We start from the raw sequence: 13,598 nt of genomic DNA, 5'->3' as shown, positions 1-13,598 counted from the left end.
CACCTTGGTTTTCCAGTGTGATCAGAACGTAAGGGGTTGCCGAAAAGGAAAGATTGGAAGCCACTTGAGGACGCCTCTACCACACATGTATATTACATGAATAAAGTCATATATTGCTAGTGAAGGATTCTTTTTCTGAATCAAACTTTAGGACACAACTGAAAGAACAAAAAGGCCTTGTCCACACTATCTGTTTCACTCTGTTTTAGCCTTCCGTCCACACTGAGACGACGTTTTTATTAATGAAATGAAAGCTTTCTGAAAACATTCTTAAATGTGTATAAATTTACAATGTCTTTTTGGCATTGTAGTGTGGACAAGTTATTTGAAAACAATGACACGTTTAGTCATATGACACATATTGTACCAATAGATATTAGAATAGAATAGAAAGCCTTTATTGTCATTATACTCACATACAACTAAATTATGAATTCATATTCATGTTTATACCTGTATTGTGCCTGTGCTATTCACTTTCACACAGTTGCTGAAATGTTACTTTCATGATCTGTATCATCTCAATGAGCTTTTATGAGGGTTTGCGTATGTGCAGTAAGGTGAATTTAGTGTTTTCTGACATTTTAGTGTGGACAAGAAACTTTTGGAAAACGCTTGAAAATGCTGGTGTGGATGGAGAGCGTTTTGAAATGAAAAGTGGCGTTTTCATTGTAGACGTTTTCAATGTAGACGTAGCCCAAGTGAAATAAATCCCTCTTAAATATGATCAGACAAACCATGTACAGTGATCACATTACTGTCTACCACACATAGGGTGAATTCAGGTTGTTTGGGACACTTTTTCCAATTCACCTCGATGGCAAAAAGTGTCCCAATCACCCTGAATTCAGCCTACATGCTTTTATGTTGCCAACAACTTCCTTCACCCGCATAAACAGGGCCTTTATCATAAAATGTTGCATAGAAACCATGTTACATTTGATGATAATTTCTTAAATATGCGTATGTGATTTAGAGAATGAACGTGTGCACAAAAAAAATATAAAAATAAAAAATGGCCGGTTGCTTAGACTAAACTGCTTAGACTAGTCTTAAAAGTAGTCATCTAATTTTTTAATTCAGTGACATACAGTAAAAGGTCTAATTAGAATCAGAATGAGCCCTAATTAATTACTGTTGGTCAAACTAGTTAAGACAGTTAGGCCAACTGCCCCTGGTGGAATTTTGGCTCAAATGCACTGTAAAGATGTTAAAAAATATATAAAAATAAAAATAAAATATGCGTATGCCTCTCTTACAGATGTGAATCGTTTTAAGACCTGCAGAGTCATTTATAAAACCTACTCACAGATTTGAACTTGCGCTAAAATCCACAGCCACATTCATATTAATCAGGGTCTAAGCAGACGTATGCACTTTTTCTTCTGGCAGAGAGTCGGAAACTGCAGGTATTTGCTCTGTTATGTTTATGAGTTTAATTAGGCGGAGATCTGAAACCATTCAGCTGCGCACAATTTCAAGATCATTTGCGATTTAGAAATTTCACACGTGGAAGAGAGGTGGACGCAAGTTTTTTGTGCGTATGCTTGTTTTCTGAATCACACATTTGAGAAGTGATTGTAAGATCAAATGTAGGACGGTTTCTAAGCAACATTTTATAAATGAGGCCCCTGATAACTTTTGATTTCTTCTTTTCGCTTACTTGATCATTTTCTTTCCATCTCTTTTTTGCAGAAAGGGTGAAAGTGGCGTTTGTATGAACATGCATTTACTGACATTGGAAATATTTATGACAAAATACATGTATCATAACATTGCAAATTCTAAACACAATTTTGTCAGATCATTTGTCAGCTTTTTTAAGAGTTTCTACGTTAATCAATATGAATCTTCATTGCACAAGTAAAAGGAGTTTATTTCTTTAGCTTTGTGGTTTTCAACGCTAATAAACAACCGACCGGTGTGAGACTGCTAAAGAACAGTAGGTTGAAAGGGTGAAAGTGGATTTTTCAGCCTCACCATCAGGCTACAGATTTATTGGCCCTTATGCTGAAGCAACCACTCTTGTGTATGAATATGCATTTACCAACACTGGAAATGCTTATGACACAAATGCAGGTATCATAACTGCAAATTCTACACTTCGTTCCAAATTATTATGCAATTGACATATCAGTATGATTTCAGTACAATAAACATTCAGATTTTAGTTTTTCTAAGAAAATGTTTGTTTGTTTATTTATCCATGTCTTTTTAGATAACTGGTATCAATCTCAGACAAAATAATTTTCCAGATCTATGGAAACCCTACTTAGAGGTTGTTCCACTTTATTAATCAAGTCACAGTTCTCATGCAATATGGAGAGGAAGAAAGATCTTTCTGAAGATGAAAAGCATGAAATGGTGCAATGTTGTGCAAAAGGCATGAAAACAACTAATATTGTGTGAAAACTGAATGGAGATTATCGAATTATCATAAGATTTGTGAGTGATTTAGAGCACAGCAGAACTCGGTCAGATAAAGGCTTATTAATGAAAGTTCCTATCAAACAAATGTATTGTATTAAAAGGGCAGCTATAAAAAAAGCCAGTGTTGAGCAGCAAACAGGTATTTGAAGCTGCTGGTTCCTCTTGAGTCTTGAGAACCTCACCATGCAGGCTGGCAGTTGTGCGTAAAGATGCATTTTAGACACTAACCAAACCTAACAGAGAGAAACATTTACAGTGGGTGTAGAAATACATTTTCAAACAGTTTTATTACTGTGGTGTTTTTTTGCAGCATGGGATAGTGCATTGTACTATGCACTATCCTCCTTTTTATACCATAGCTGAAAATGAATTATTATGAACTCCACATATCTTGCAAAAGTCATTTTAATACCCTCAGAGACCCTAAAGGGACCTTCCATCTCACTTCTAAGTATTCCAGCCCAAATCATCACCTACCAGCTCCTTGCTGACATCACAGTCTTGTTGGAACATGGTGGCCATTCACCAACCATCCAGAAATCCATCTATTTAGACCATCCATTGCAGTACGGCATTAGTCAGTGAATAAAACTATTTAAAAATGAGTCTTCATGTATTTCTAAACCCACTGTAAATGTTTCTCTTTGTGAGGTTTGATTAGGGGTGGCTAAAATGCATATTTACGCACAACTGCAAGCCTGAATGGAGAGCTTCTTGAGACTCCAGAGACACCAGCAGCTTCAAATACCTGTTTGCTGCTCAACACTGGCTTTTTTTATAGCTGCCCTTTTAATGCAATTAATTTTTTTGAACTTTCCTCAATAAGCCTTTATCTGACCGAATTCTGCTATGCTCTAAATCACGCACAAATCTTATGATAATTCGATAATCTCCATTCAGTTTTCACACAATATTAGTTGTTTTCATGCCTTTTGCACAACATTGCACCATTTCATGCTTTTCATCTTCAAAAAGATCTTTCTTCCTCCTCATATTGCATGAGAACTGTGACTTGATTAATAATGTGGAACAACCTCTAAGTAGGGTTTCCATAGATCTGGCAAATTATTTTGTCTGAGATTGATACCAGTTATCTAAAAAGACATGGATAAATAAACAAACAAACATTTTCTTAGAAAAACTAAAATCTGAATTTTTATTGTACAGAAATCTGACTGATTTGTCTCTTGCATAATAATTTGGAACGCAGTGTAAACACAATGTTACAAGGTCATCTTTTTTGTCAACTTTTTAAGAGTCTAGTTTTCTATGGTTATCTTCACTGCACAAGTAAAAGGAGTTTATTTCTTCAACTTTGTGGTCACCAATCCTTATGAAGAAGCGACCGCATGTGGTGGCAGCAACAGATAATGTTCCCAGGCTGGACACTGAGGACACGGCCTGCAACTCCATCACTCTTCTTTTGGAGCAAGGGGACCGGATTCATCTTCAGCTCATAGAGAATCGTCGGATCTACTCTAATAGCTTCAGACGAAGCACCTTCGGCGGACACCTTCTGTTTACTGTGTGAACGTCTGTGGCCGGTTGCTTACACTAAACTGCTTAGACTAGGCTTATAAGTAGTCATCTAATTTTTTTCTTCACAACTTTTTTCATTCAGTTACATAATAGGTAGATTGATCTAATTAGAATCAGAATGAGCCCTAATTAATTACTAGTTGGTCGGACTAGTTTAGACACAGTTAGGCCAACTGGTGGAATTTTGGCTTTTATGTAAGATACAAAAATAACAAAATCAATCAAGTAACAAAATCTTTTTTTTTTCCTGACAAAGTGACAAAAAGACAAAAAATTGGCTTCAATCCTTCAAATGTAGCACCATTTCTCCTATTGAACACTATATCTGTTTGTTGTATAGACACTTGTAATGGACTTTTTTTTTTTAATTAACCATAACTAACATTTATTTTCTTTGCAGACCTAACATTTAACATTTGAGAACAAAATTGTTATTTTGTTATTTTTGACAAGCTGCAGAGATATTCAAGAGAAGTATTTCCTCTATTTATGATAAAGTTTATTACAATTAAATACTAATAAATTTAACATAAAATTCTACATATATGTCAACAAAGTTCAACCTTTCACTTTAAATGTTACATTATACATTACATTTAATGTTTTTTTTTCCCATTTGTTTTATTAAAATGTACATTTAAACTTAACTACATTAGCAAATTCACTAACTGACCTCTCATGGCTACCGACCTGTATAAATGATTGATAAAGTCAGATAGCACACTTTTACCGTAAAAACTCTTTAAATATTTGTAGTCCAAAGTCTTCCAGACTGCTTGATAAAAGTTGTTGTGTTTCTGTGATCATGATCTATAATCACACCGAACAGCAATGATGAAGCTGGTAATGAGCGTTGTGGTGTTGTTGTCTGTTGGAGCCGCACAGGATTTAATGTCACCAACATTTGACATCATTAGTGAACTCCAGAAGATTAAGACCATGGAGGAAAAGTTAAGTACTCTTTATGATGAAGTAAAGGAACTAAGGAGCAAGAATGATGGTACTGTACAATGTTATTATCTTTATTATTAATAATATAATGTGTATAACATACTGAAGTTTCAACTAGAACTATGCTTCTACTTTTCACTTAATTGATCATTTTCTTCTCATCTCTTTTTTTAAAGGGGTCACGAACTGCATTGTTTTATTGTTTTATAATGTTTCCTGTGGTGCACTTATGATGTTAGTATGCTTTTTACATCCAAAATTGTCATAATTCATGAATAAAAGGCACTTTTCCTACCCTGATTTTAGCTCTCTGGTTTGAACGCTCTCTTTTAAGGGGCGTGTCTGCCGTGAGACTTCAGTGTAAACGCCCACTGCTGTGATTGGCTGACATTAGTATTACTCTCTTTTAGTGCATTTTTACTATTACAACTCTCAAGGTTAACTAATCGCGAAAAGTGCTTCATTATATTCAGATCTATGGCATTATATTTAGATCGTGGCGTGAAAGGTTGCATTGATGAACATTGTAGTCGATCACAGACATGTTGCTGAGCTCATGAAAGCAGTGATCTCATCATTGAAACTCAATTTCTGCACACTAACAAATGCTTTCATCATAACTAACAGTGCAAACGCCATATAACTAAGAGATTTGTTGAATAAAAGCGAGTTTTGTGCATCAGTCACGATAAACTCACGCTTCAGCTTCAGAGCGCGCTGCTCCAACGATTGCAAAGGGAGTGATCGCTTTACATAATCACTGTTAAATAACAGAATATTTTCATCCTACTAAGAGAAACAAAGCAAGTTGACGTTTAGTCACGGGTTTGATTTACTGACACACAGACAAAGAACATCTGACTGTACATGAATCATTAATATCAGATCAGGCATTTGATTTAACACAGTTACTGACATGTTGTTGCGTTACTGTCGAGTCCAGACACTGCACAATATTTTGTAATCCTCAACGGCATGTTTATTGCTTGGTAGCTCGATCTGGTTTAGCACCACATAGGCCTATGTTACTAGGCTACCTATTCTATTGCATGTCATGTGCGAATCGTTGGGCGGGGCTAAACAGGCAGTGATGAAGTAGGTGTTGATCTTCTTCTGCAGAGGCGGTGCTTGCTGCCCTTTGACATCATAGATCCCCACTTTGAGAATCCTGTCGTTTGCTGGGTCTGGTGTCAATTAAAGCTTCTATTGGACTGACAAGGACACAGCTCTAAAACTTACAGGATATTCTTATAGTATGATGACCTCTTATAAATCAAAAGCACAAGAAAAATTTGATTTCTCAGTTCATCACCGCTTTAATAGGCTTTATAGACAGACAGATTGAGAGTGTCTCTTGAAGGACCAGCACCACTTCCTCTTGTACCACTGTTTGAAGAATTCATCTTCCAGAATCTGGCAGTAAGTTTTGGGAGATCATTTTTAGTCCATCTCCTACCCTGAAGTCCGTTTTGCAGAGATGGACTAAAAATGAACTCCCAAAACTTACTGCCAGATTCTGGAAGATGAATTCTTCAAACAGTGGTACAAGAGGAAGTGGTGCTGGTCCTTCAAGAGACACTCTCAATCTGTCTGTCTATAAAGCCTATAAAAAAGTTTTATGAACACAGTTATGCAAAGTTCTTGTTTAAAGGGTTATCCAAAAATGAAAATTAACCCATGATTTACTCACCCTCAAGCCTTCCTGAGTGCCCTGAAGAGTTCGGTGTCAGATCTTGCTTCATCTGTCGCATCTCTTACCTCTAAACAACAGACCTGTGGTGAGTTATACATTCACAGTACTCAATAATGCAGTTACTGTAATGTAGTCAACTGTATCCCTCATTTTTTTAGTTGAATAAAGACATGATTTCAGAAATATATTCATAATTAGAAATATATTCATAATTAGATTTCAGAAATATATTCATAATTATGAAATATATTCATAATTCATAATATATTCATAATTATATTTCATGGACCTGCATGCTGATACTGACGTTATTCTTTATATTGGAAATAAATGGATTGAAATTAACCTCACAGGACACTGACTGCAGTAAGCAGGTACTGCATCTACACTCTAATAAAGCTTCCATTTTCACACCTTTTCACACCAATGCCATAGAAGAAGCATTTTTGGCTCCTCAAAGAACCTTTCAGTGAATATTCTTAAAACAACCATTTTTTTTCTTAGTGTTAAGAACATTGTAAAAAATCTACAGAACAATTTTACACTATGAAGATTCCATGGATGTTAATTTTTGTAAAATGTAAAAGATTTCTAATGGAACCATCAATGCCAAAAAGAGCATTTATATTTCCCTCTACAGTGTTGCCTCCAGGCAACATAGTCTATTTTAGTTTGTTTTTAATAAAATAAGACACCAATTTATTGATCAAACAAATCTCAGGGCAGAATAACTGAAATACTGATCAATGAAAGTGCAAAAAAGACCAAAACATGACCCACATGGGTCCATTTTGTGTCCTGTTTCACATGGCTCCATATTTTCTCCAATAAAAAATGCATTTTTCACTTATTTGTATCCATTTAATCACTCACAAAAATATGAATCACCTTCACTGGCATGTAAAGTATTTTCAAGAACTTTATATTACATATCATCAAATGTTTTAGAGAAAAAAAAAAAAAAAAAGAAAAACCTCAAGGCAACATTGTACCATAATGGAATCGCATAAGGCCATACAGGCATAATAGGTTTGAATACAAATATATTATATTTGTAAGGAAAAGAGTTAGAATTATCTAAATATATTTGCATTTTCACATGATTTTGTAATGCACTTATAAGACTATAAGACTATATGTGCATATATTATGATCTGCACATTTTCTATAGCACTTCAGAAAGGTATAAAACACAGGTAACACTGGCAGTTGATGAGGGTGAGGATGAGGAGTTAATGAGGGGTCATGCTGTGAGGAGGTAGATGAAATCATAGTGACAGCCCATCAGGGTGAGAGAGAAGATGGAGATGAGGATGAAGATGGATATGATAACTTGATATGATAACATCAAGCTATGATGGTTTGGTAATACTTCTCTTCCACTATGGTACAGTGTTGTTGACTAAGAGAACAGCTGGATATAAAATGTTACTTTTTATTAAATATGAAAATTTTAATGCATTAAAAACTGGATAAATTTGTTTGTTCAAGTGTCTAACTTTAAAAATGGATGTTTCAATAAATATATTTCTTTTTTCTAAAATGCCAAATGTTTCAATTTGTCCATTGTGGTACAATGTTGCCTCGAGGCAACAAACTTTTTAAAAAATAATAAATTAAAAATGTTTGAAAATGTTTATTGGTAAAGTGTCCAATTTTAAGCAGGAAAAACGACACAAATCATTAATATCATACCATAGAGGTTAAGAGTGTAGCGCTATTTTATGTGGTTAAAATTGTTGTATATTCATCTTTCATACCTCTTATTTAGTCACTTTTCTCTCTCTCTCTCTGACACAGACGCCCCTGTAACCTGTAAATCTGGCTGGATATCGTACAAAAGCAGCTGTTTCTTGTTGTCTAGTAATGCACTCAACTGGACTGAGGCACGAGATTACTGCAAAGCACAGGGCGCGTTACTCCTCAAAATACAAGACGACGACAGGGAGTGGGTGTGTAATGTTCATGAATTGCACATAACAGCATTTTCATTTCATTTTTTTAAAACTCTGTCTTTCCCCTAGGCATTCTTGAACCATCATACCATACCCACACCCTACTGGGTCGGTCTAACGGATCAGAGCACAGGCCAGTGGAGATGGGTGGATGACACTCCTTACACCATGAACAAAGAGTGAGCCGATTCATGCATTATTCTCCCCAGTTAAGAAAGCTTGATTCACAAGAACATTTTTTAGCAAACATACATTAAAATAGCATACATTTAAATTCACATTTGAATAATATAAATTCTTACTGAAGCTCTAAAAGGCCATGGATTATTATTATTTTGATCATGACTTCCTTTTCTGGTGATCTCGAGATAACAAAAATTCTTTTTACAATGATTGTTTGATTCTGAAACACACTGCTCCCGGATTCTACTGTTGCTGTATTAACAAACACAACTTTCACGCACATCTGATCGACGGATAAATCATGCGCTCTTATATCTTGTGGATATTTCAGCAAAATGTTTACTTCACTTAATACTAGAGTCTACAATAAATAAATATAGGCAAATCAATCACTGTTCAATCAATGTACGCTAAACCTTTTATTTGTGTAATTGACATGTTTGAATGATCAACAGAGCATTGAACACCTCAAGCGCAGGCGGAGTGCCTTCAGAAGAGTGCCAGATTATTCTATAACTATTCTAAAAGCTTTTAGAGAGACCCTTATCTTGAGATCACGAGAAAATTAAGTCGTGATCATAAGAAAACAAGAATTAAAATAATTATACTCCATGGCCTTTTAGGGCTTCCGTACATTCTAGACCTTACAGATATTCACTGCCATTCACAAATCCTCTCCTGTGGCCTCATGGGATAGTAAAGTGTCATGTAGTAGGTAATTTGGGTATGTTTTGCCTACTCTTTACTGTGAATTCAAACATACTTTTTTTGCCACATACTGTTTTTCGCCTATAAAGTAGGGAAGTATGCAATTTCGGATACAGCCAATAATTCGAAGAATAATACCAGTTAAGTATCTTGTGGTTCAGCGCTTTACAGTTAATGTGGAAGATGCCTGTGTTTTTTTGCTGAGATGCCCCTGAAATCATTAGCCATTTATTTTGGAAAGATTTGAAAAATAAAAAAGAAATTAAGATTAAAGGTGCCATGTGTGGAATGGACTATATGCATGGAGCGTTCTTTAGAACTTCCGCAATAATATAAGCCAGCTTGAAAGCTTCCGGTGAGAGTCATTTGCTGGTGTGTTGAGCATCATAGTGTAATCCTTAGTTTATAATCAGAATATAGTCACTTAAATAGTCAGGAATAGCATTAATTTAGTTATTCAAATGTAAGATGGGATAAATGAATAAAGGCGTACCTTATTGTTCCTTCTCAGGTAACTTCAATTCGACCATCATTTTTCACACTTTTATGTGAAAAAAAGCTTCAAAAATTAAATATTTATGGTGCACTTTAGTTTAATAAAATGTGAGTTTTCTCAAGTGTGCTGAAATCATTGATCTTGTGCTGCACTGACTGACAGCTGCTGCGATTATAAAGAGAGAGCGGCGCTCGCTTTCTGTGTCATTCATTCACAAGAAAAGTTATTGTTTTTCATCAGATTTAATACTTCACATTGACAAAATGTATTTTTAAACCTAGTTATTTTATAATGTTTAATATTTAGTCAAAAATGAAGTGAAAAACGATTAAAGGCTGATATATGCGCAAATAAATGCTACTTTGCCACCACCTGCTGGTTAAAGTGGTAATTATTGTCTTTTTTATTTTTAAATAAGTGTTTTCTATCAAATATTGAATTTCCTACATTTTTAAGCGTTCGGTTTTACAATGGGGACAATCTCAGAAGGATGAACAAGTAATGTTTGTGGTCATCACATTAAAAATAACATTTGAAGTGCTGGGGGAAAAAAATGTGTGTGTGTCTAATTACAGATGCAGCGTTTTTAAACGTCCCAATAGCTTTTTCTTTATTGCATTCAATAAAATGGTTTATTGGCAAATTATTTAAATGTGATAACTGCATTAAGATATGAATACAACATTAAAAAGTCAACCACTGATGGTTTTGAGTCGATGTACAACGAGTGCAGAATGAACAGCAGTTCACCGGAAATGCCTGAGCTGGCTTAACGACAAACCAGGAAGTAACAGTGCATATAGCCCATTTAGAAACCCTTGTTATTAGCGACACCAGTGGCCATTAAGTGAACTGCAGCCAGCAACTTATTGCTCATGCTCACAATTGGTAATAAACACACAACAAAAATGACAGTGGTAAGAAAACAGCAGTTAAAAAAAGCATCTGATCATAGCAATGTGGTTTGCACCAGCCCTGCGATTCACCAGCATCATGTCGACAGATGAGGTAAATATAGATCTGGCTGTTTGATACTATAGTTTGAATTAATCCCTTTTCTTTGCATGACACATTGGACATTTCAGTACAGAATAGCTTTCAGCATTATCCTGAACATTGTTTGTATCATGTGTCATTGAACAGAAGAGTGGTTCTCCAGAGTATGTGTAAGTTCTTCACAGTCAGTCTACAGGCTTTCATGTGTCATGTTTGATTATGTTCTCAAAAAAAAAAAAAAAAAAAAAAAAAAAAAGAAAAGAAAAGAAAAGTGCAGTAAATGGTAAAACTATTTGAACTACAAACCAATGTTTTATGATTATGATAATTAAAATAATGTGATATCAAATACCAGTTTGCAATATCATGCAGCATAACAGACTGTGTTTGTACAGGTAAAATCGGATACCAGAAGTCTCACAAATTCAAGTCAGAAATGGCCTCGCCACTCTTATGTTAATAATAAGGTGGATAATGATTACATAGTTTTCCATTTTCCAATTATTGCCCTTTGTAATCATGAGTAGGAAAGGAAGAAACTACTTCAAGATAATATACTTCAAGTAAATGCATCTAGCAAAAAAAAAAATCAAAATCATCTGTTTAAATATTTTTGTCTGTAGTGGTGTTGGAATGAAATGCATAGTATAAAATGAACTCTAGATCGAATGGGATGACAGAAAGATTTTTTATATTCAGATGGAATGGAGTGACATTTGTTGATTGGCATTTTTCACAGACGATGGAATCCTGGGCAGCCAGATGACTGGAAACAACACGGTCTGGGAGAGGAAGGAGAGGACTGTGCGGCGATTACAGTCATTGGGAAACTAAACGACAGTCACTGCTCCATCAAACAGGGATTCATTTGCAGAGTACAATTCTGAAATTGAAAATAGCTGTGGTGTAGTGCCATCTAAATGACAAATGAAAAGGATCCAGGCACTAACGTGAAAACATTTAACACTATATATAACACTGATTTGTAGGGGTGTGACAAGATCTGGCGAGACTGTGACAAGATTTCTTGTCGAGGTGAAAAACTGTCTCTCGATATTGCCATGACGGAGTGTAAAAATTAGGATATAATATGCCCTTTACATTAACATTATGCCTCCCCTGTCGTTTTGCTTTTTATAGAAATAAAAACCATTTAATTTAGTTGGATAACAGTCACTTCAATCCCATCCATCTCATCCGACTGATTCCTGCTGCAGAGTCATCTGTAGTGCAGCGGGAATCAGAGTTCACTGATCATGTGATGAGAGTAAGTGATGAGATGACTGACAAGACCATGGCAGAGGATTCATTGCGCACCAGAGCCATGGCATCTGACATATGCCTTATCTTGTAGAATGTGCACTCAGCACCATTTACAAAGCATGTTGAAAAGCGAAAGTAAAACGCGAATGCACATTCAAACACGATTTCAATACCATGCATTTTGAAAGCGGCTCCCTGATGCATGAAAATATCTCTCAATATGAAAGCTATCTTAGGCTGGCCTGTGTAGCTGTAACCATCTCTTAGCTCTGTATCATGATTGAAGAAAAATTTGTCTCTAGTTGCACTTTGAATATTGAGAGAGTACTTTGATTATGGTTGTACTCATTGTTTGCGCTTAATGATGTTTCTGGAGGAGCATAAGAGCATTAGAGGAGGCCTATAAATACTTAGAGTTCATTTTATACTATGCACTCACCAGGTTACTATCCTAACCAAAGATACACGGGTTTGGGCGACATTCTGAAGTGAAATGACATTCATTACAAGATGATTAGTTAAAACATTTCAGACGCAGCTAGTCATGTATTTCATCATTGAGGATTTCTAAAAAATCTCAACTCTTTCTCATGAACTAAATCTCGTGTCTGGTCTCATTTGCTAACTCTCTCATCACACCTCTACTGATTTGACAATATTTTAATTTCTTATGCTTCCATTTTACTTCAAAATGTTTCTGCTGTTTCTTCATAATTGACCTTTATTAAGCAATAAATGGCTGATCATTAATAATAAAAACAGTTTCTTTATTGCTTATTAAAATGTTGTATTACTTTTCTGTTGTTCCAATCAATTAATAAACTGTTCTCTCAGAAAAAGATTTTATCCTATTTTTGCTGAGTGGTTTGCTTTTGTTGCTCTGTATAGCTGTGTTTTGAATCTCTATTTAATATCTTTCCTTGTTTACATTACTAAATATAACTTATGCATCACCATATATCTGATATTGTCTAATTTTGCCTATCACATTAATCTGACATTGCTAGCTTTTAATCCAAATCATTATCACTAGCACAAAGCGTGAAGGTTAGAAGGATCATGAAAATTGCATGTTATTTTTTATTTAGTACTGTCCTGAATAAACGATTTCACGTAACAGATGTTTACTTGTAGTCCACAAGACAAAAAAAGCTGAATTTATAAAAAATTACCCCAATCAAAAATTGACATGATTCTTCATACTGTGTGTGGTTACCTGGATGATCCACGATTTTTTTGTGATGGTTGTTCATGAGTCCCTTATTTGTCCTGAGCAGTTAAACCCTTCAGGTCCTGCAGATTTAACTTTGATTTATTTCTTTGATAGTTATAGTGCTTTTAATCAATGTAGCACTGACTACAAAGCTGAAATTTAGGTAACATA

General features: G+C 35.1%; 1 protein-coding gene across 1 annotated transcript; it reads left to right on the top strand.

The window, feature by feature from the left end:
• The first annotated feature begins 4,795 nt into the window (after nt 1–4,795).
• On the top strand, nt 4,796–13,256 carry LOC137033615 (asialoglycoprotein receptor 1-like). Its single transcript, XM_067405690.1, has 5 exons — nt 4,796–4,969; nt 6,618–6,698; nt 8,414–8,565; nt 8,638–8,747; nt 11,691–13,256. Exons 1-5 carry the CDS (start codon nt 4,801–4,803, stop codon nt 11,836–11,838), a joined length of 660 nt encoding a protein of 219 aa, XP_067261791.1. The 5' UTR covers nt 4,796–4,800; the 3' UTR covers nt 11,839–13,256.
• The last annotated feature ends 342 nt before the right edge of the window (nt 13,257–13,598 follow it).

The sequence above is a fragment of the Chanodichthys erythropterus genome, chromosome 13 (assembly GCF_024489055.1).
Source record: "Chanodichthys erythropterus isolate Z2021 chromosome 13, ASM2448905v1, whole genome shotgun sequence".
In the NCBI taxonomy this organism is placed as follows: Eukaryota; Metazoa; Chordata; class Actinopteri; order Cypriniformes; family Xenocyprididae; genus Chanodichthys; species Chanodichthys erythropterus.
This window is presented reverse-complemented; position numbering and strand designations above follow the sequence as displayed.

Bases quoted from the DNA above. Each gene is read 5' to 3' on its own strand.
- LOC137033615 (XM_067405690.1), top strand. From the start codon at position 4,801: ATGATGAAGCTGGTAATGAGCGTTGTGGTGTTGTTGTCTGTTGGAGCC. The intron at 6,699-8,413 runs GTGAGTTATACA...TCTCTGACACAG, and splicing joins CTCTAAACAACAGACCTGTG to ACGCCCCTGTAACCTGTAAA. The intron at 8,566-8,637 runs GTGTGTAATGTT...TCTTTCCCCTAG, and splicing joins AAGACGACGACAGGGAGTGG to GCATTCTTGAACCATCATAC.